At 43.2% G+C, this 24,264-nt stretch overlaps 1 protein-coding gene across 2 annotated transcripts; it reads left to right on the plus strand.

The window, feature by feature from the left end:
- The first annotated feature begins 16,845 nt into the window (after positions 1–16,845).
- Positions 16,846–23,495, plus strand: LOC121587321 (transcription factor Spi-B-like). 2 transcript variants are annotated; one of them, XM_041904229.1, is made up of 6 exons: positions 16,846–16,961; positions 17,511–17,552; positions 19,783–19,972; positions 20,175–20,293; positions 21,892–22,060; positions 23,103–23,495. In XM_041904229.1, the coding sequence occupies exons 2-6, from the start codon at positions 17,526–17,528 to the stop codon at positions 23,399–23,401; spliced, it is 804 nt and encodes a 267-aa protein (XP_041760163.1). In that variant the 5' UTR covers positions 16,846–16,961; positions 17,511–17,525; the 3' UTR covers positions 23,402–23,495. The 2 variants fall into 2 exon arrangements, with proteins under 2 accessions (XP_041760163.1, XP_041760164.1); XM_041904230.1 differs by having other exon boundaries at positions 17,511–17,546.
- The last annotated feature ends 769 nt before the right edge of the window (positions 23,496–24,264 follow it).

Here is a 24,264-nt window from a genome sequence, read left to right on the forward strand (position 1 = left end):
GTTGTGAGACTCTGCTGTAGAGCTCATCACTCCCCCTAACTGGGAGGGGGCCAGAGACAATTACTCGATGCCGACACGTATTTCCAGCTAAGTTACACGCTGAAGTTATGTTGCTCTTGGTGACCTCTGACTGTTTCATCCTAACATCGTTGGTGCCGACGTGGATAACAACATCCCTATACTCTCTACACTCACCAGTTTATAACAATATCCCTATACTCTCTACACTCACCAGTTTATAACAATATCCCTATACTCTCTACACTCACCAGTTTATAACAATATCCCTATACTCTCTACACTCACCAGTTTATAACAATATCCCTATACTCTCTACACTCACCAGTTTATAACAATATCCCTATACTCTCTACACTCACCAGTTTATAACAATATCCCTATACTCTCTACACTCACCAGTTTATAACAATATCCCTATACTCTCTACACTCACCAGTTTATAACAATATCCCTATACCATCTACACTCACCAGTTTATAACAATATCCCTATACTCTCTACACCCACCAGTTTATAACAATATCCCTATACTCTCTACACTCACCAGTTTATAACAATATCCCTATACCATCTACACTCACCAGTTTATAACAATATCCCTATACTCTCTACACTCACCAGTTTATAACAATATCCCTATACTCTCTACACTCACCAGTTTATAACAATATCCCTATACTCTCTACACTCACCAGTTTATAACAATATCCCTATACCATCTACACTCACCAGTTTATAACAATATCCCTATACTCTCTACACTCACCAGTTTATAACAATATCCCTATACTCTCTACACTCACCAGTTTATAACAATATCCCTATACTCTCTACACTCGCCAGTTTATAACAATATCCCTATACTCTCTACACTCACCAGTTTATAACAATATCCCTATACCATCTACACTCACCAGTTTATAACAATATCCCTATGCTCTCTACACTCACCAGTTTATAACAATATCCCTATACTCTCTACACTCGCCAGTTTATAACAATATCCCTATACTCTCTACACTCACCAGTTTATAACAATATCCCTATACCATCTACACTCACCAGTTTATAACAATATCCCTATGCTCTCTACACTCACCAGTTTATAACAATATCCCTATACTCTCTACACTCACCAGTTTATAACAATATCCCTATACTCTCTACACTCACCAGTTTATAACAATATCCCTATACTCTCTACACTCACCAGTTTATAACAATATCCCTATACTCTCTACACTCACCAGTTTATAACAATATCCCTATACTCTCTACACTCACCAGTTTATAACAATATCCCTATACCATCTACACTCACCAGTTTATAACAATATCCCTATACTCTCTACACTCACCAGTTTATAACAATATCCCTATACTCTCTACACTCACCAGTTTATAACAATATCCCTATACTCTCTACACTCACCAGTTTATAACAATATCCCTATACTCTCTACACTCACCAGTTTATAACAATATCCCTATACTCTCTACACTCACCAGTTTATAACAATATCCCTGTACTCTCTACACTCTCCAGTTTTAGTCTCAGCCAGCACCATCTTCAGATTAGCCTTTACGTCGGTAGCCCTGCCCCCTGGGTAACAGTGTATGATCGCTGGATGATTCTTCTTCAGTCTAATATTGCGGGTAATGGAGTCGCCAATGACTAGGGTTTTCAATTTGTCAGGGCTAATGGTGGGAGGCTTCGGCAGCTCAGACCCCGTAATGGGTAGAGGAGAGACCTGAGAAGGCTCAGCCTCTGACTCAGTCCCGACGGGTAGAGGAGAGACCAGAGAAGGCTCGGCCTCAGACTCAGACCCCGTAACGGGTGGAGGAGAGACCTGAGAAGGCTCAGCCTCAGACCCCGTAACGGGTGGAGGAGAGACCAGAGAAGGCTCGGCCTCTGACTCAGACCCAGTAACTGGGTGGAGGAGAGACCTGAGAAGGCTTGGCCTCTGACTCAGACCCGTGAACGGGTGGAGGAGAGACCTGAGAAGGCTTGGCCTCTGACTCAGACCCCGTAACGGGTGGAGGAGAGACCTGAGAAGGCTCAGCCTCTGACTCAGTCCCGTGCAGGGTAGAGGAGAGACCAGAGAAGGCTCGGCCTCAGACTCAGACCCCGTGCGGGTGGAGGAGAGACCTGAGAAGGCTCAGCCTCAGACCCCGTAACGGGTGGAGGAGAGACCAGAGAAGGCTCGGCCTCTGACTCAGACCCAGTAACGGGTGGAGGAGAGACCTGAGAAGGCTTGGCCTCTGACTCAGACCCCGTAACGGGTGGAGGAGAGACCTGAGAAGGCTCGGCCTCTGACTCAGACCCCGTAACGGGTGGAGGAGAGACCTGAGAAGGCTCGGCCTCTGACTCAGACCCCGTAACGGGTGGAGGGAGAGACCTGAGCAGGCTCGGCCTCTGACTCAGACCCCGTAGCGGGTGGAGGAGAGACCTGAGCAGGCTCGGCCTCTGACTCAGACCCCGTAACGGGTGGAGGATAGACCAGAGAAGGCTTGGCCTCTGACTCAGACCCCGTAACGGGTGGAGGAGAGACCTGAGCAGGCTTGGCCTCTGACTCAGACCCCGTAACGGGTGGAGGAGAGACCTGAGAAGGCTCAGACTCAGCCTCAGACCCCGTAACGGGTGGAGGAGAGACCTGAGAAGGCTCGGCCTCAGGCTCAGTCCCCGTAACGGGTGGAGGAGAGACCTGAGAAGGCTCGGCCTCTGACTCCGACTCGTTGCTTGATGGGGAGAACCAGTTGAAAGTTTCTGTCGGCTGAATAACATCTAATGGTAGTGATGACATCTAATGGAAGTTATAACATCTAATAGAAGTTATAACATCATACACATAATGGTAGTGATGACATCTAATGGTAGTGATGACATCTAATGGTAGTGATGACATTTAATGGTAGTGATGACATCTAATGGTAGTGATGACATCTAATGGTAGTGATGACATCTAATGGAAGTTATAACATCTAATGGAAGTTATAACATCATACACATAATGGTAGTGATGACATCTAATGGTAGTGATAACATCTAATGGTAGTGATGACATCTAATGGTAGTGATGACATCTAATGGTAGTGATGACATCTAATGGTAGTGATGACATCTAATGGAAGTTATAACATCTAATGGTAGTGATAACATCTAATGGTAGTGATGACATTTAATGGTAGTGATGACATCTAATGGTAGTGATGACATCTAATGGTGGTGATAACATCTAATGGAAGTTATAACATCTAATGGTGGTGATGACATCTAATGGTAGTGATAACATCTAATGGTAGTGATAACATCTAATGGTAGTGATAACATCTAATGGTAGTGATGACATCTAATGGTAGTGATGACATCTAATGGTAGTGATAACATCTAATGGTAGTGATGACATCTAATGGAAGTTATAACATCTAATGGTATAGATGACATCTAATGGTAGTGATGACATCTAATGGTAGTGATGACATCTAATGGTAGTGATGACATCTAATGGTAGTGATGACATTTAATGGTAGTGATGACATCTAATGGTAGTGATGACATCTAATGGAGGTTATAACATCTAATGGAAGTTATAACATCATACACATAATGGTAGTGATGACATCTAATGGTGGTGATAACATCTAATGGTGGTGATGACATCTAATGGTAGTGATGACATCTAATGGTAGTGATAACATCTAATGGTAGTGATGACATCTAATGGTAGTGATAACATCTGATGGTAGTGATGACATCTAATGGTAGTGATGACATCTAATGGTAGTGATAACATCTAATGGTAGTGATGACATCTAATGGTAGTGATAACATCTAATGGTAGTGATAACATCTAATGGTAGTGATGACATCTAATGGTAGTGATGACATCTAATGGTAGTGATGACATCTAATGGTGGTGATGACATCTAATGGAAGTGATAACATCTAATGGAAGTGATAACATCTAATGGTAGTGATGACATCTAATGGTAGTGATGACATCTAATGATAGTGATGACATCTAATGGAAGTTATAACATCTAATGGAAGTTATAACATCTAATGGTATAGATAACATCTAATGGTAGTGATAACATTTAATGGTAGTGATGACATCTAATGGTAGTGATGACATCTAATGGTAGTGATGACATCTAATGGAAGTTATAACATCTAATGGAAGTTATAACATCATACACATAATGGTAGTGATGACATCTAATGGTAGTGATGACATCTAATGGTAGTGATAACATCTAATGGTAGTGATGACATCTAATGGAAGTTATAACATCTAATGGTATAGATAACATCTAATGGTAGTGATGACATCTAATGGTAGTGATGACATTTAATGGTAGTGATGACATCTAATGGTAGTGATGACATTTAATGGTAGTGATGACATCTAATGGTAGTGATGACATCTAATGGAGGTTATAACATCTAATGGAAGTTATAACATCATACACATAATGGTAGTGATGACATCTAATGGTAGTGATGACATCTAATGGTAGTGATGACATCTAATGGTAGTGATGACATCTAATGGTAGTGATAACATCTAATGGTAGTGATGACATCTAATGGTAGTGATAACATCTAATGGTAGTGATGACATCTAATGGTAGTGATGACATCTAATGGTAGTGATAACATCTAATGGTAGTGATGACATCTAATGGTAGTGATAACATCTAATGGTAGTGATAACATATAATGGTAGTGATGACATCTAATGGTAGTGATGACATCTAATGGTAGTGATGACATCTAATGGTGGTGATGACATCTAAAGGAAGTGATAACATCTAATGGAAGTGATAACATCTAATGGTAGTGATGACATCTAATGGTAGTGATGACATCTAATGATAGTGATGACATCTAATGGAAGTTATAACATCTAATGGAAGTTATAACATCTAATTGTATAGATAACATCTAATGGTAGTGATGACATTTAATGGTAGTGATGACATCTAATGGTAGTGATGACATCTAATGGTAGTGATGACATCTAATGGAAGTTATAACATCTAAAGGAAGTTATAACATCATACACATAATGGTAGTGATGACATCTAATGGTAGTGATAACATCTAATGGTAGTGATGACATCTAATGGTAGTGATGACATCTAATGGTAGTGATAACATCTAATGGTAGTGATGACATCTAATGGAAGTTATAACATCTAATGGTATAGGTAACATCTAATGGTAGTGATGACATTTAATGGTAGTGATCAATCAATCAATTTTATTTTATATAGCCCTTCTTACATCAGCTAATATCTCGAAGTGCTGTACAGAAACCCAGCCTAAAACCCCAAACAGCTAGTAATGCAGGTGTAGAAGCACGGTGGCTAGGAAAAACTCCCTAGAAAGGCGAAAGCCTAGGAAGAAACCTAGAGAGGAACCAGGCTATGAGGGGTGGCCAGTCCTCTTCTGGCTGTGCCGGGTGGAGATTATAACAGAACCATGCCAAGATGTTCAAAAATGTTCATAAGTGACAAGCATGGTCAAATAATAATCAGGAATAAATCTCAGTTGGCTTTTCATAGCCGATCATTAAGAGTTGAAAACAGCAGGTCTGGGACAGGTAGGGGTTCCATAACCGCAGGCAGAACAGTTGAAACTGGAATAGCAGCAAGGCCAGGCGGACTGGGGACAGCAAGGAGTCACCACGGCCGGTAGTCCCGACGTATGGTCCTAGGGCTCAGGTCTCTCAGTTGGCTTTTCATAGCCGATCATTAAAGAGTTGAAAACAGCAGGTCTGGGACAGGTAGGGGGTTTCGTAGCCGCAGGCAGAACAGTTGAAACTGGAATAGCAGCAAGGCCAGGCGGACTGGGGACAGCAAGGTGTCATCATGCCCGGTAGTCCTGACGTATGGTCCTAGGGCTCAGGTTCTCAGAGAGAAAGAGAGAACGAGAGAATTAGAGAGAGCATACTTAAATTCACACAGGACACTGGATAAGACAGGAGAAGTACTCCAGGTATAACCAACTAACCCCAGCCCCCCGACACATAAACTACTGCAGCATAAATACTGGAGGCTGAGACAGGAGCGGTCCGGAGACACTGTGGCCCCATCCGAAGTGATGACATCTAATGGTAGTGATGACATCTAATGGTGGTGATAACATCTAATGGAAGTTATAACATCTAATGGTGGTGATGACATCTAATGGTAGTGATGACATATAATGGTGGTGATAACATCTAATGGTAGTGATAACATCTAATGGTAGTGATGACATCTAATGGTAGTGATGACATTTAATGGTAGTGATAACATCTAATGGTAGTGATGACATCTAATGGAAGTTATAACATCTAATGGTATAGATAACATCTAATGGTAGTGATGACATCTAATGGTAGTGATGACATTTAATGGTAGTGATAACATCTAATGGAAGTTATAACATCTAATGGTGGTGATGACATCTAATGGTAGTGATTACATTTAATGGTAGTTATAACATCTAATGGAAGTTATAACATCATACACATAATGGTAGTGATAACATCTAATGGTAGTGATGACATCCAATGGTGGTGATAACATCTAATGGTAGTGATAACATCTAATGGTAGTGATGACATCTAATGGTAGTGATGACATCTAATGGTAGTGATAACATCTAATGGTAGTGATGACATCTAATGGTAGTGATGACATCTAATGGTAGTGATAACATCTAATGGTAGTGATGACATCTAATGGTAGTGATAACATCTAATGGTAGTGATAACATCTAATGGTAGTGATGACATCTAATGGTAGTGATGACATCTAATGGTAGTGATGACATCTAATGGTGGTGATGACATCTAATGGAAGTGATAACATCTAATGGAAGTGATAACATCTAATGGTAGTGATGACATTTAATGGTAGTGATGACATCTAATGATAGTGATGACATCTAATGGAAGTTATAACATCTAATGGTAGTGATAACATCTAATTGTATAGATAACATCTAATGGTAGTGATGACATTTAATGGTAGTGATGACATCTAATGGTAGTGATGACATCTAATGGTAGTGATGACATCTAATGGAAGTTATAACATCTAATGGAAGTTATAACATCATACACATAATGGTAGTGATGACATCTAATGGTAGTGATAACATCTAATGGTAGTGATGACATGTAATGGTAGTGATGACATCTAATGGTAGTGATAACATCTAATGGTAGTGATGACATCTAATGGTAGTGATGACATCTAATGGTAGTGATAACATCTAATGGTAGTGATGACATCTAATGGTAGTGATGACATCTAATGGTAGTGATGACATCTAATGGTAGTGATGACATCTAATGGTAGTGATGACATCTAATGGTAGTGATAACATCTAATGGTAGTGATAACATCTAATGGTAGTGATGACATCTAATGGAAGTTATAACATCTAATGGTATAGATGACATCTAATGGTAGTGATGACATTTAATGGTAGTGATGACATCTAATGGAAGTTATAACATCTAATGGTGGTGATGACATCTAATGGTAGTGATAACATCTAATGGTAGTGATGACATCTAATGGTAGTGATGACATCTAATGGTAGTGATAACATCTAATGGTAGTGATGACATCTAATGGTAGTGATGACATCTAATGGAAGTTATAACATCTAATGGTAGTGATGACATCTAATGGTAGTGATGACATCTAATGGTGGTGATGACATCTAATGGAAGTTATAACATCTAATGGTATAGATGACATCTAATGGTAGTGATTACATTTAATGGTAGTGATGACATCTAATGGAAGTTATAACATCTAATGGTGGTGATGACATTTAATGGTAGTGATGACATCTAATGGAAGTTATAACATCTAATGGTAGTGATGACATCTAATGGTGGTGATGACATCTAATGGTAGTGATGACATCTAATGGAAGTTATAACATCTAATGGAAGTTATAACATCATACACATAATGGTAGTGATGACATCTAATGGTAGTGATGACATCTAATGGTAGTGATGACATCTAATGGTAGTGATGACATCTAATGGTGGTGATGACATCTAATGGAAGTGATAACATCTAATGGAAGTGATAACATCTAATGGTAGTGATGACATCTAATGGTAGTGATGACATCTAATGGTAGTGATGACATCTAATGGAAGTTATAACATCTAATGGTATAGATGACATCTAATGGTAGTGATGACATTTAATGGTAGTGATGACATCTAATGGAAGTTATAACATCTAATGGTAGTGATAACATCTAATGGTAGTGATGACATCTAATGGTAGTGATAACATCTAATGGTAGTGGTGACATCTAATGGTGGTGATGACATCTAATGGTATTGATGACATCTAATGGAAGTTATAACATCTAATGGAAGTTATAACATCATACACATAATGGTAGTGATGACATCTAATGGTAGTGATGACATCTAATGGAAGTTATAACATCTAATGGTAGTGATGACATCTAATGGTGGTGATGACATCTAATGGTGGTGATGACATCTAATGGTAGTGATGACATCTAATGGTAGTGATGACATCTAATGGTAGTGATGACATTTAATGGTAGTGATGACATCTAATGGAAGTTATAACATCTAATGGAAGTTATAACATCATACACATAATGGTAGTGATGACATCTAATGGTAGTGATGACATCTAATGGTAGTGATGACATCTAATGGTGGTGATGACATCTAATGGAAGTTATAACATCTAATGGTGGTGATGACATCTAATGGAAGTTATAACATCTAATGGTGGTGATAACATCTAATGGTAGTGATAACATCTAATGGTAGTGATGACATCTAATGGTAGTGATGACATCTAATGGTAGTGATGACATCTAATGGTAGTGATGACATCTAATGGTAGTGATGACATCTAATGGTAGTGATGACATCTAATGGTAGTGATAACATCTAATGGTAGTGATGACATCTGATGGTAGTGATAACATCTAATGGTAGTGATGACATCTAATGGTAGTGATGACATCTAATGGTAGTGATGACATCTAATGGTAGTGATGACATCTAATGGTAGTTATAACATCATACACATAATGGTAGTGATGACATCTAATGGTAGTGATAACATCTAATGGTAGTGATGACATCTAATGGTATTGATGACATCTAATGGTAGTGATGACATCTGATGGTAGTGATAACATATAATGGTAGTGATGACATCTAATGGTAGTGATGACATCTAATGGTAGTGATGACATCTAATGGTAGTTATAACATCATACACATAATGGTAGTGATGACATCTAATGGTGGTGATAACATCTAATGGTAGTGATAACATCTAATGGTAGTGATGACATCTAATGGTAGTGATGACATCTAATGGTAGTGATGACATCTAATGGTAGTGATGACATCTAATGGTAGTGATGACATCTAATGGTAGTGATGACATCTAATGATAGTGATGACATCTAATGGAAGTTATAACATCTAATGGTGGTGATGACATCTAATGGTAGTGATGACATCTAATGGTAGTGATGACATCTAATGGTAGTGATGACATCTAATGGAAGTTATAACATCTAATGGTAGTTATAACATCATACACATAATGGTAGTTATGACATCTAATGGTAGTGATGACATCTAATGGTAGTGATGATATCTAATGGTGGTGATGACATCTAATGGTAGTGATGACATCTAATGGTAGTGATGACATCTAATGGTAGTGATGACATCTAATGGTAGTGATGACATCTAATGGTAGTGATGACATCTAATGGTGGTGATAACATCTAATGGTAGTGATGACATCTAATGGTAGTGATGACATCTAATGGTAGTGATGACATCTAATGGTACTTCGATTGCTTGCATAAAGCTTATTGATACTATTTATACTTTTTTTAACTATAACAATTTTAAATGTGCATAAATTAACATGGATTTGAATGGGAACCACAGGAATATAGTGGTAGCTATTCAATACGGTCCTGCTCCTTGGCCAATTAAGCTACTTTAAAACGTTAATGTTATCCCAACTTAAAATATTCTAAAAGCTTTATAAACTATAAACAATTTAATTTGCACACCTTTGCATAATGCCAACCATAAGAACACAGTGGTAGACATTTTAAATGCTACCGCTCTTTAACTATTTCAGCTATAAACATTAAAACAGCTTTAACATAACCTTATGAATTAAACTATTTAAATGTGCATACACATTTGTTTTTGCCTTAACACTACACGGCTGATTCAAGTAATCAAGGCTTGATGAAGAGTTGATGATTTGAATCAGTTGTGTAATGCTAAGGCAAACTCTAAAGTGTGCACCCCTTTGGGTCCCCAGGACCAGGTTTGAGAACCACTGATTTAACCTACAAGAGCAACTTTCAATCATTCAGGCTATCCTAACTTCAAATTATTTTAAAAACCTTTATAAACTATAACTAGTTTACTCTTGAATCGTTCAAGCTAGAGGCACCAAACCAACTTTTTATATTTATCTAATAAATAAATAAATCAACCAAATACATTTTTCCATCTAACTTTTTTTTAACTATAACCAGTCACTGCCACTACTCTAAGTTATTTCACACCCATAAATACTTTAAGCCAAGCTAGCAAACACACTCATTTTCTTTAGGAAATGTACTTTTATAGTTGTCTGTTTTTCTGTTCAGTAATCGGGCGGCAGGTAGTGTTGGGCCAGGAACCAAAAGGTCGCTAGTTTGAATCCCAACAAGGGGAACAATCTGTCATTCTCTCCAATGGCACTTAACCCTAATTGCTGCTGTCTCTCTGGATAAGAGTGTTTAGTAATCACAATGGAACATGCTATAATATCCTCGCTGGAGACAGAGTGGACTAACTGGTTGGGAAAACCCCATGTTGGACTTCCAGCCAGCCTCCCTCCCTCCTACTGCACCTGCAGGCAGACAAAGACGGGCAGGTGGACAGACACAACATGGCCTTGGAATCACCCATGTGGCTGGTTTCATCCAAAACAATGTTGAGCACCTGGAAAAGTGCTATCAAATCAAATTAAATTTTATTTTATTTTAAATACAACCTAGATTAGTGTAGATCTGATAATGTTGCTCCTAATTACAACCTAGATTAGTGTAGATCTGATCATGTTGCTCCTAATTACAACCTAGATTAGTGTAGATCTGATAATGTTGCTCCTAAATACAACCTAGAATAGTGTAGATCTGATAATGTTGGTAGGTGGCTGGGTGGTAGTAGGCTGGGTGGTGGGTGGTAGGAGGCTGGGTGGTAGGAGGCTGGGTGGTGGGTGGTAGGAGGCTGGGTGGTAGGAGGCTGGGTGGTAGGAGGCTGGTGGGTGGTAGGAGGCTGGGTGGTAGGAGGCTGGGTGGTAGGAGGCTGGGTGGTAGGAGGCTGGGTGGTAGGTGGCTGGGTGGTAGGAGGCTGGGTGGTGGGTGGTAGGAGGCTGGGTGGTAGGAGGCTGGGTGGTGGGTGGTAGGAGGCTGGGTGGTAGGAGCCTGGGTGGTAGGAGGCTGGGTGGGTAGAAGGCTGGGTGGTGTGTGGTAGGAGGCTGGGTGGTGGGTGGTAGGAGGCTGGGTGGTAGAAGGCTGGGTTGTGTGTGGTAGGAGGCTGGGTGGTAGGAGCCTGGGTGGTAGGAGGCTGGGTGGTAGGGGGCTGGGTGGTAGGGGGCTGGGTGGTAGGAGGCTGGTGGGTGGTAGGAGGCTGGGTGGTAGGAGGCTGGGTGGTAGGGGGCTGGGTGGTAGGAGGCTGGGTGGTAGGAGGCTGGGTGGTAGGAGCCTGGGTGGTAGGAGGCTGGGTGGTAGGAGGCTGGGTGGTAGGGGGCTGGGTGGTAGGAGGCTGGTGGGTGGTAGGAGGCTGGGTGGTAGGAGGCTGGGTGGTAGGAGGCTGGGTGGTGGGTGGTAGGAGGCTGGGTGGTAGGAGCCTGGGTGGTAGGAGGCTGGGTGGTAGGAGGCTGGGTGGTGGGTGGTAGGAGGCTGGGTGGTGGGTGGTAGGAGGCTGGGTGGTGGGTGGTAGGAGGCTGGGTGGTGGGTGGTAGGAGGCTGGGTGGTGGGTGGTAGGAGGCTGGGTGGTGGGTGGTAGGAGGCTGGGTGGTAGGAGGCTGGGTGGTAGGAGGCTGGGTGGTGGTCAGTCTAGTAGAGCATATGGGTATCAGACTGGGCTGATTTCAACAACATCTGATGATGTAATACAGATAGGAATTAAACCCAGTAATGTGACCAGAGGGGAGGGAGGTTGTTCTGCTTGTAGACATCTGACAGCTGTCGTTATGGTGATATTACTGACAGGTAACACTGAAACAACTATTACTGTCAACATTTATTTAAAAATCATCAACCATGCGTGCGTCCAGTCTCTCTCTGTGTTATATCTTAGTATTAGTGATGGATAACGGTCAGTCAGACAGGTGAGAGAGAAACCGCAGAGTTTGAATATCATTAAAGGGATTAAAAAACGAAACATCAGTTAATACACACACACAGACACACACACACACAGTTGTGTTTAAAAGGTCATGACCCTGCAATCCAGGTGGGGTGGGTTTACAGTTTGTGTGTGTGTCTGTGTGTTTCAGTGGGGCTACAGTTAGAGTGAAGGCTCTGTATTATTGTGGTATCTCTGTAGGCAAATCAGGTAAACACACATCAGGGGCTTCCCCCAACCAACACAAAGACACATTCACCCACCCTACTCTATCATAAAGAGCAGAGCACGCCTAGTAACTGGGAGGAGGAGGGGAGACACATTCACCCACCCTACTCTACCATAAAGAGCAGAGCACGCCTAGTAACTGGGAGGAGGAGGGGAGACACATTCACCCACCCTACTCTACCATAAAGAGCAGAGCACGCCTAGTAACTGGGAGGAGGAGGGGAGACACATTCACCCACCCTACTCTACCATAAAGAGCACACCTAGTAACTGGGAGGGAGGGGGGAGGGAGGGTAGATCAGTCACGCTGTGTGCTGTGTGTCTGACAGGGACAGTACAGGTAGGTGACGGGAAATTCTGCCAACATTTCTGGAAGGTTTTTCTCTCAGAGCAGCAGATCTGGTTTCTCTAGTACACTAAACAAGCAGACAGCAGTAGAACAACAGAACTATCTGATGACAGCAGTAGAACAACAGAACTATCTGATGACAGCAGTAGAACAACAGAACTATCTGATGACAGCAGTAGAACAACAGAACTATCTGATGACAGCAGTAGAACAACAGAACTATCTGATGACAGCAGTAGAACAACAGAACTATCTGATGACAGCAGTAGAACAACAGAACTATCTGATGACAGCAGTAGAACAACAGAACTATCTGATGACAGCAGTAGAACAACAGAACTATCTGATGACAGCAGTAGAACAACAGAACTATCTGATGACAGCAGTAGAACAACAGAACTATCTGATGACAACAGTAGAACAACAGAACTATCTGATGACAGCAGTAGAACAGCTTGGAAATGCTGAATGACATCTCCAAGAACTTATTGAGAACAAACCACATTTTGGTAAATGAAAACCTGTTAAAGATTTACAAACACACTCCCATGGGATAGCTGTGTGTTTCTAAAGACCTGTTATCACACACTCACACGGCTCGAGCTGTTTGCTCTGCACATACACACACACACACACACACACACACACAAACGAGCACGCGTACACACACGCACGAACACGTAAACACACACACACACACAAATGCCCCGTACTCCAGATGGTCATGCTATCACACTCAAGGGAAAAATCACTGGTCGTATTGTCTCAGCTGTCAGGTGCTGTTGGGCCTTAAGAAACTCTCACACACTCTGATACACACCTTGATGTTTCTCATCTAGCAAACACACACACATCTCACACCTCTATTTTACATCTCAGCTCAATCAATTTCAATCAACCCCCCCCACATATAAACCACAGCTTCAACCCCCCCCATAAACCACATCTTCAACCCCCCTATAAACCACATCTTCAACCCCCCATAAACCACATCTTCAACCCCCCTATAAACCACAGCTTCAACCCCCCCATAAACCACATCTTCAACCCCCCTATAAACCACAGCTTCAACCCCCCTATAAACAACACCTTCAACCCCCCTATAAACCACATCTTCAACCCCCTATAAACCAAACCTTCAACCCCCCTATAAACCAAACCTTCAACCCCCCCACTATAAACCACAGTTCCAAAGCCATGAACACCTCAGAGCCACGTAAAGCCATGAACACCTCAGAGCCACGTAAAGCCATGAACACCTCAGAGCCACGTAAAGCCATGAACACCTCAGAGCCACGTAAAGCCATGAACACCTCAGAGCCACGTAAAGCCATGAACACCTCAGAGCCACGTAAAGCCATGAACACCCCAGAGCCACGTAAAGCCATGAACACCTCAGAGCCACGTAAAGCCATGAACACCTCAGAGCCACGTAAAGCCATGAACACCTCAGAGCCACGTAAAGCCATGAACACCTCAGAGCCACGTAAAGCCATGAACACCTCAGAGCCACGTAAAGCCATGAACACCTCAGAGCCACGTAAAGCCATGAACACCTCAGAGCCACGTAAAGCCATGAACACCTCAGAGCCACGTAAAGCCATGAACACCTCAGAGCCACGTAAAGCCATGAACACCTCAGAGCCACGTAAAGCCATGAACACCTCAGAGCCACGTAAAGCCATGAACACCTCAGAGCCACGTAAAGCCATGAACACCTCAGAGCCACGTAAAGCCATGAACACCTCAGAGCCACGTAAAGCCATGAACACCTCAGAGCCACGTAAAGCCATGAACACCTCAGAGCCACGTAAAGCCATGAACACCTCAGAGCCACGTAAAGCCATGAACACCTCAGAGCCACGTAAAGCCATGAACACCTCAGAGCCACGTAAAGCCATGAACACCTCAGAGCCACGTAAAGCCATGAACACCTCAGAGCCACGTAAAGCCATGCCAGAGCTGGAATCTACTCCTGACCGGGGGTAACAGAGCGTGGGAAAGAGAGCTGCAGGCCTCAGGATGATAACACACCTGTCTGGTGCTGGGTAGTCATGTTCTAATACACACAGTATAAATCAAGGTTTTTATGTTGTCGTTTTTTAAAAAATATCGCACAAAGTACTTTATCAAAAGTCACAAAAAATTATTGTATGAGAGAGAGGACATGAAGTGACAGTGTTTTATGGGTTAATTCCGTCCTAGATCTCCAATCAGAGGCCATATAAACCTACAGCTCTGTTCCTAAGCCTGTTCCTGGGTTGATAGCATGCTGATAAACTCTGATTTATAATATGTGTGTGTGTGTGTGTGTTTGTGGTCCATCCTGCTATCATACACACCAGGACATGGCTTACCAGCCTGGCTTTGTGATGAATGGGAGGTTCCAGCACTGTCGGAACATTGTTGCAACAGGTCATAAGGCTGTCACGGAACAGGTCAAGGCCACAGTGGATACATGATGTCACACCGTCCTCATTTCCCTATGCGTTATAATCTGATTAATATTGTTCTATGTAGTTGTCAAATCAACTTCACATCAGCAAAATAATGCAACTATAACTTCCTCCATCCTGATGTTCCTTAATTTGACCATGAGAAAAGAGAAGCCCCTGTATGGTTCCCCAGTCCAGTGAGGATGTTGGATTGTTTTGGATGTTGTGTCATTCTTCTTTGTTATATTATTCATTCTGTGACGGATTGAGGTTGTTGTTTTGTGGTAATTTCCTACTGTGCGTGTTTTCAGAACAGAGTGGCCCAGTCAGACGACAGACAGACCGACATAACAGAGAGGTTGGAGAAAAGGATGTGGAACTGCTAACTCAGCGGGCCTCGAACCCGGATCTGAAATCAGCCTCCTTGCACGTATCTGTGTGTGTGTGTTTTCGCACGGATTGCATTTATGCGTTTGTTAAATTTGTAGTGCAACACATTAGATATGGATATTGTGTGCAGGTGTGCTCATTATTTAAACAGGTGTCCTACAGTGACCTCGGCTCACCTGTCCACCTTTAATACAGAGGAATGATGATACTGAAACTCAAGGCTCCGCCTCTCCATTACACCCACCTAAACTGATGGTGAGAAATTTTACATAATGATAGAGTGACTGGTGGCGAGTCCGAGAGAGAGAGAGAGAGAGAGAGAGCGAGAGAGAGAGAGAGAGAGAGAGAGAGAGAGAGAGAGAGAGAGAGAGAGAGAGAGAGAGAGAGAGAGAGAGAGAGAGAGAGAGAGAGAGAGAAAGAGACAGAGACACAGAGAGAGAGAGAGACAAAGAGAGAGAGAGGGAGACAGAGAGAGAGAGAGAGAGAGAGAGAGAGAGAGAGAGAGAGAGAGGAAGCGAGAGAGAGAGAGAGAGAGAGAGAGAGAGAGAGAGAGAGAGAGAGAGAGAGAGAGAGAGAGAGAGAGAGAGAGAGAAAGAGACAGAGACAGAGACACAGAGAGAGAGAGAGACAAAGAGAGAGAGAGGGAGACAGAGAGAGAGAGAGAGAGAGAGAGAGAGAGAGAGAGAGAGAGAGAGAGAGAGAGAGAGAGAGAGAGAGAGAGAGAGAGAGAGAGAGAGAGAGAGAGAGAGAGAGAGAGAGAGAGAGAGAGAAAGAGACAGAGACACAGAGAGAGAGAGAGACAAAGAGAGAGAGAGGGAGACAGAGAGAGAGAGAGAGAGGAGAGAGAGAGAGAGAGAGAGAGAGAGAGAGAGAGAGAGAGAGAGAGAGAGAGAGAGAGAGAGAGAGAGAGAGAAAATATAAGGGACTTGCAGCATGTGGGGAGAGTCAAACAGGTGAGCTTTCACCTGCCCACTCATTCTCTATCTCTCTCTTTCTTCCTACATCACTCCTCTCTCTCTGAAGGATATTACTACATCAGTCTGTCAAACAAACAACTTAAAGGATCCCTGACTCAAACAGGTACAGATGTCCCTCCATCTCTCATTGATCAGCTTCACATCTGTCAGTTACTAAAATATTCAAGTTTTACTTTAGCTGTCTTTCATTTTACGCACATTTTCACTGTTTACCTGCTGTCCACCTGCTGTTAACCTGCTGTCCACCTGCTGTTAACCTACTGTTAACCTTCTGTCCACCTGCTGTCCATCTTCTGTCCATCTTCTGTCGATATTCTGTCCACCTGCTGTTCACCTGCTACAATGTGTAGTGATTTTTATGTTTTGTTGTAATTTGAATCTCAAACTAAACGTTATTATATTTTGCTGCCTTCTTGAGTCTTTCTTATAAAAATGTTTTATTTGTGTTTCATGTTGAGGAGTTTGTTTTGGTTTTTGGAGACGTAATTCTCAAATCAAACTACAGTATGTTCCACTTTCAGTTATGGAACAACGCAAGTCTCACGTGTGACATGATGCTGTGTCTCGCTCCTGGTATTTAAAGGATGTGTTTTCTGATTTCCAGATAGTGTCTCGCTCCTGGTATTTAAAGGATGTGTTTTCTGATTTTCAGATAGTGTGTGTCGACATGCTGGCTACCCTGGAGACGGTGAGAGTGAGTTTATTTTATACCTCAAGAGAGTGTGTTTTCTATTGTAAAAAGGGTCAGGGTGGTCCGTTTCTGCTTCTGATTCTGGATCCTTCTATCATCCTTCTGCCAAACTAGACTTACTGACAGACTGACAACTTCATTTGGTTGACTAATAGACTGACTGACAGACTGACAACTTCATTTGGTTGACTAATAGACTGACTGACAGACTGACAACTTCATTTGGTTGACTAATAGACTGACTGACAGACTGACAACTTCATTTGGTTGACTAATAGACTGACTGACAGACTGACAACTTCATTTGGTTGACTAATAGACTGACTGACAGACTGACAACTTCATTTGGTTGACTAATAGACTGACTGACAGACTGACAACTTCATTTGGTTGACTAATAGACTGACTGACAGACTGACAACTCTGTTTTACGCAGCTAGAATAATTATAAATATTTCCAAACAGTAAGTCTTTATTGTCTGTGTGAGAGGGACCAACACTTGCATATATTTGCTAGTCAAAGCAGACAGCGGGGTCAAAGGTATGTGTGTGTCTGTGTGTCTGTTTGTATGTATATGTGTGTGTGTGTGTGTGTGTATGTACATTTACATTTTAGTCATTTAGCAGACGCTCTTATCCAGAGCGACTTACAGGAGCAATTAGGGTTAAGTGCCTTGCTCAAGGGCACAGCAACAGATTTTTCACCTAGTCGGCTCGGGGATTAGAACCAGCTACCTTTCGGTTACTGGCACTACGCTCTTAACCACTAAGCTACCTGCCGCCCCTGTATGTATGTATGTGTGTGTGTGTGTGTGTGTCTGTGTGTATGTATGTGTGTGTGTGTGTGTGTGTGTGTGTGTCTGTGTGTTTGTATGTGTGTGTGTGTGTGTGTGTGTGTGTCTGTGTGTGTGTATGAATGTGTGTGTGTCTGTGTGTATGTATGTGTGTGTGTGTCTGTGTGTGTGTGTATGTATGTGTGTGTGTGTCTGTGTCTGTGTGTGCGTATGTATGTGTGTGTGTGTGTTTCTGTGTGTATGTGTGTGTGTGTGTGTGTGTGTGTGTGTCTGTGTCTGTGTCTGTGTCTGTGTCTGTGTCTGTGTCTGTGTCTGTGTCTGTGTCTGTGTGTTTCTGTTTCTGTGTCTGTGTGTGTGTGTGTGTGTGTGTGTGTGTGTGTGTGTGTGTGTGTGTGTGTGTGTGTGTGTGTGTGTGTGTGTGTGTGTGTGTGTGTGTGTGTGTGTGTGTGTGTGTGTGAGAGAGAGATTGTGTAGTCAAAGTAGCGAGCACGCTGTTGTGCGTCTTCAGAACAACAACAAACTGCCAGTCATTATTTACAGAACACTACCAACAGGTTCTGGTCCATAAACTACTATTAAATATATACTACTATGTATTACTAAACAATAACTACAGAACACTACCGACAGAACTTTTACAAGAGAGACCAGGGCCTGTATTCATGAAGTGTCTCAGAGTAGGAGTTATTTGATATTGGAGAAGGAATCCCCTGAAAAGTGTCTTGTCAGTTATAGAATGCATAAACCAGGCAGTGATGGGAGGAAATATAACATGCTGAAGTGATCCCCATTCTTACAGTATCCCCATTCTTACAGTCATTGTTGCAGTCATTGTTGCAGTCCTTGAAGTTATATTCCAGTGATTGTGTTCTGAGTTTTTTTTTTTGAGCTAGAAGATGTATATAAACACAGAGTGTATAAAACATTAGGAACATTAGGACAGAGATTGACCAGGTGAATCCAGGTCAAAGCTATGATTCCTCATTGATGTCACCTGTTAAATCCACTTCAGTGTAGATGAAGGGGAGGAGACAGGTTAAAGAAGGATTTTTAAGCCTTGAGACAATTGAGACATGGAATGTGTATGTGTGCCATTCAGAGGGTGAATGGGCCAGACTAAATATTGAAGTGTCTTTGAACGGGGTATGGTAGTAGGTGCCAGGCGCACTAGTTTGAGTGTGTCAAGAACTGCAACGCTGCTGGGTTTTTCACGCTCAACAGTTTCCCGTGTGTGTCTAGAATGGTCCACCACCCAAAGGACATCCAGCCAACTTGACACAACTGTGGGAAGCATTGGAGTCACCTTGAACGCTTTCGACACCTTGTGGAGTCCATGCCCCAACGAATTGTTCTGAGGGCAAAAAGGGGTCCAACTCAATATTATATATATTAATATACACAGTATGTATACGCTGACCATACTGTCTCCTCTCCTCCAGATGGGTTATATCCCAGGCTGGTCCGGTCCTGCCCAGACCCCAGTAGAGGTGGACCTGGAGGTCATAGAGGAATACCTAAAGGAACACTCCCTGGACGTCCAACACACTCACACTCCTCCTACGCCCCCTGCCACGCCCGCTCAGCTAACACACACACACTCAAACCAACACCACGAGACCAGCATCATAGGTGAAGGGTGTGTGAGTTGAATGATTGATTGAGTGGTTAATTTACTTAATTGAACGACTGATTTATACAGTTGTTGATTGCCTTTTTTGATTGATGAATAAACTGATTGCCTGATTGATTGGTTGATTATTTGATAAATTGATTACCTGATTGCCTGATTGGTTAATTAGTTGATTTATTGATTGATGTATTGTCTCTCCAGAGAACAGCTGGTCTGGTCAGTATGCGTATGAGTGGCATTATGACTCTAATACTCCTAATAAGGAATATGAAGAACAGGCTCCGCCCACAGAATGGCCTAGTCCTCATGGCAACCACTGGGTGAGTACTATGAACAATACCCTCTCACACTGTAGGAGCCATAATGCAGAAAGTAGCATTTAGCTATTTTAAGTTATTACAATATTATTATTTATGTATATTTGCACATTTGTATAATGTTAATATTTAGAACATTCCATTATGGAGATTTGTAAAGGAAAACCTGCGCGATGTCATTTGCCTGACGTTATTGCTTAGCTCATTAGGCACGAAGAAGTCGATGGAGCAATATCGTTTTTGACCGTGTTAAATTCATTTTCTTTGTAAACTTTTCATTACTATATCAAAGGTCAAACGGAGAAGCTTTTGAATGTTTTTATTGGCGTCAGACTCACTGCTTTTTACATTGACTACTGTGGTGACTACTGTGGTGACTACTGAGGTGACTACTGTGGTGACTACTGAGGTGACTACTGTGGTGACTACTGAGGTGACTACTGAGGTGACTACTGTGGTGACTACTGTGGTGACTACTAAGGTAACTACTGTGGTGACTACTGAGAAGGCTACTGTAGTGACTACTGAGGTGACTACTGAGGTGACTACTGAGGTGACTACTGAGGTGACTACTGTGGTGACTACTGTGGTGACTACTGAGAAGGCTACTGTGGTGACTACTGAGGTGACTACTGTGGTGACTACCGAGGTGACTACTGTGGTGACTACTGAGGTGACTACTGAGGTGACTACTGGGGTGACTACTGAGGTGACTACTGAGGTGACTACTGAGGTGACTACTGAGGTGACTACTATGGTGACTACTGTGGTGACTACTGCGGTGACCACTGAGGTGACTGATGTGGTGACTACTGAGGTGACTACTGAGGTGACTACTGAGGTGACTACTGAGGTGACTACCGAGGTGACTACTGAGGTGACTACTGAGGTAACTACTGTGGTGACTACTGAGAAGGCTACTGTGGTGACTACTGTGGTGACTACTGAGAAGGCTACTGTGGTAACTATTGGGGTGACTATTGGGGTGACTACTGAGGTGACTACTGAGGTGACTACTAAGGTGACTACTGTGGTGACTACTGAGGTGACTACTGTGGTGACTACTGAGGTGACTACTGAGGTGACCACTGTGGTGACTACTGTGGTGACTACTAAGGTAACTACTGAGGTGACTACTGAGGTGACTACCGAGGTGACTACTGAGGCGACTACTGAGGCGACTACTGTGGTGACTACTGTGGTGACTACTAAGGTAACTACTGAGGTGACTACTGAGGTGACTACCGAGGTGACTACTGAGGCGACTACTGTGGTGACTACCGAGGTGACTACTGTGGTGACTACTGAGGTGACTACTGAGGTGACTACCGAGGTGACTACCGAGGTGACTACTGAGGTGACTACTGAGGTGACTACTGAGGTGACTACTGAGGTGACTACTGAGGTGACTACTGAGAAGGCTACTCCACTACACACATACAACATGACTACTACTGCTACACGTTTACTACATGTTTACTAAACACATACTACACGTTAATAAGGAAAGAGGTTGACCGGAAACAGCTGTGGTTAAATCTAATGACGTACGTCAGACTCATATTTCAACTGTCTTACTGAGAGGAGTGTGTGTGTTTCAGGAGCACAGCACCTATTCCTACGAGACGACTCCCTGCAGTGAGTCTGACTCCACCAGCTCGATCTGTCTGGACTACCCTCCGTCCTCCCCTACCTGCCCCCTCCCCTGCCCCCCTGCTGACAGGAGAAACAGGAAGACTAGCGACATACTGCCCCTCACGTCCCTCTCAGGTAACACCACTACACACTCCCACACACCACTACACACACACTCACCCACACCACTGCATATACTGACACCACAACACACAATGACACCACTACACACATTGACACCACTACACACATTGACACCACAACACACACTGACACCACTACACACACTGACACCACAACACACTGACACCACAACACACACTGACACCACAACACCTACTGACACCACAACACACACTGACACCACTACATACTGACACTACTACAGACTGACACCACTACATACTGACACCACTACAGACTGACACCACTACATACTGACACTACTACAGACTGACACCACTACATACTGACACCACTACAGACTGACACCACTACATACTGACACCACTACATACTGACACCACTACAGACTGACACCACTACAGACTGACACCACACTGACACCACACACTGACACCACACCACACACTGACACCACTACATACTGACACTACTACAGACTGACACCACTACATACTGACACCACTACATACTGACACCACTACATACTGACACCACTACAGACTGACACCACTACATACTGACACCACTACAGACTGACACCACTACAGACTGACACCACACCACACCACACACTGACACCACACCACACACTGACACCACACCACACACTGACACCACACCACACCACACACTGACACCACACCACACACTGACACCACACCACACACTGACACCACACCACACACTGACACCACACCACACCACACACTGACACCACACCACACACTGACACCACACCACACCACACACTGACACCACACCACACCACACACTGACACCACACCACACACTGACACCACACCACACACTGACACCACACCATACACTGACACCACAACACCACATCCTTACTCACCAGTGACCCCTGTCTCTCACTCTTCTATCAGACCCACGTCCCATCCAGCCACCCACACACCAACCCTAATAACGAAGAAACACTAATAAATAATGATGTACTTACTTCCTGTTTCCTACCCCCGCGCACTGACAGGAAAGAGGAAGGAGCGTCTGTTCCACTTCCTGTTTGAGATGCTTCAGACTCCCTCCATGCGGAGCTGCATCTGGTGGGTCCAGTCGTCCTCCGGCATGTTCCAGTTCTCCTCCCAGAACAAAGAGCGTCTGGCCCAGCTTTGGGGCCGCAGGAAGGGCAACCGCAAGACCATGACGTACCAGAAGATGGCGCGAGCTCTCAGGAACTACAGCCGAACAGGAGAGATCTGTAAAGTGAAGAGGAAGCTGACATACCAGTTCAGTGAGGGAACACTGAGGGGGCTGCAGGGAGCATGTTAGGGAGGGCGAGTAGGAGGAACACATGCTAGCACAGTTACCTGGCAGGAAACAAAGATAAATACTGAGTATTTGTAGGAGGAAGTGGAAGAGAAGGAGGAGGAGGAAGAGGAAGAGGAGGAGGAGGAGGAGGAGGAAAAGGGGTAGGAGGAGGAAGAAGAAGAGGAGGAGGAAGAAGAGGGGGAGGAGGAGGAAGAAGAGGAGGAGGAGGAGGAAGAAGAGGGGGAGGAGGAGGAAGAAGAGGAGGAGGAAGAAGAGGAGGGGGAGGAGGAGGAGGAGGAGGAAGAAGAGGGGGAGGAGGAGGAGGAGGAGGAGGAGGAGGAAGAAGAGGGGGAGGAGGAGGAAGAAGAGGAGGAGGAAGAAGAGGAGGAGGAGGAAGAAGAGGGGGAGGAGCAACATGACCCCTAACCCCTAACCCTTCTGTCTTCAACATGTAGGCGCCATGTAGAAGCCAGGGAAAGGCTCTTCAGCAGCAACAGAAGGGACAAGCCTTTGAACATTATTTGTAAATCTGAGGATTGTCAATATATGAAAACTACTTCATAAGTAGAGTTTGAATGAATCTCGAATGGCACTGATTATATAATACACCTAATTAAGAAAATGTCGGATCGGATGATATATTTTTCTACGCTTTCTTTTTGTTTTATATTTTGTCTTTAATCGTGTTTGATAAACTGGTTGAGAGAAGATCCATGTGTTTGGAAAGAAAGTTTTAAACCATTTGTCTTTTTGTCCTGTGATTTCAATAAAATGTCTGGTATCTGCCCTCATACTGTGCTGTAGAGAGATCTGATACAGCTACTCACTGCAGGCATGCACGTAGACACACCCAGTCAGTTCCCACCGGGCTGTATGCAAAGCAA

This window comes from Coregonus clupeaformis, chromosome 24 (genome assembly GCF_020615455.1).
Source record: "Coregonus clupeaformis isolate EN_2021a chromosome 24, ASM2061545v1, whole genome shotgun sequence".
In the NCBI taxonomy this organism is placed as follows: Eukaryota; Metazoa; Chordata; class Actinopteri; order Salmoniformes; family Salmonidae; genus Coregonus; species Coregonus clupeaformis.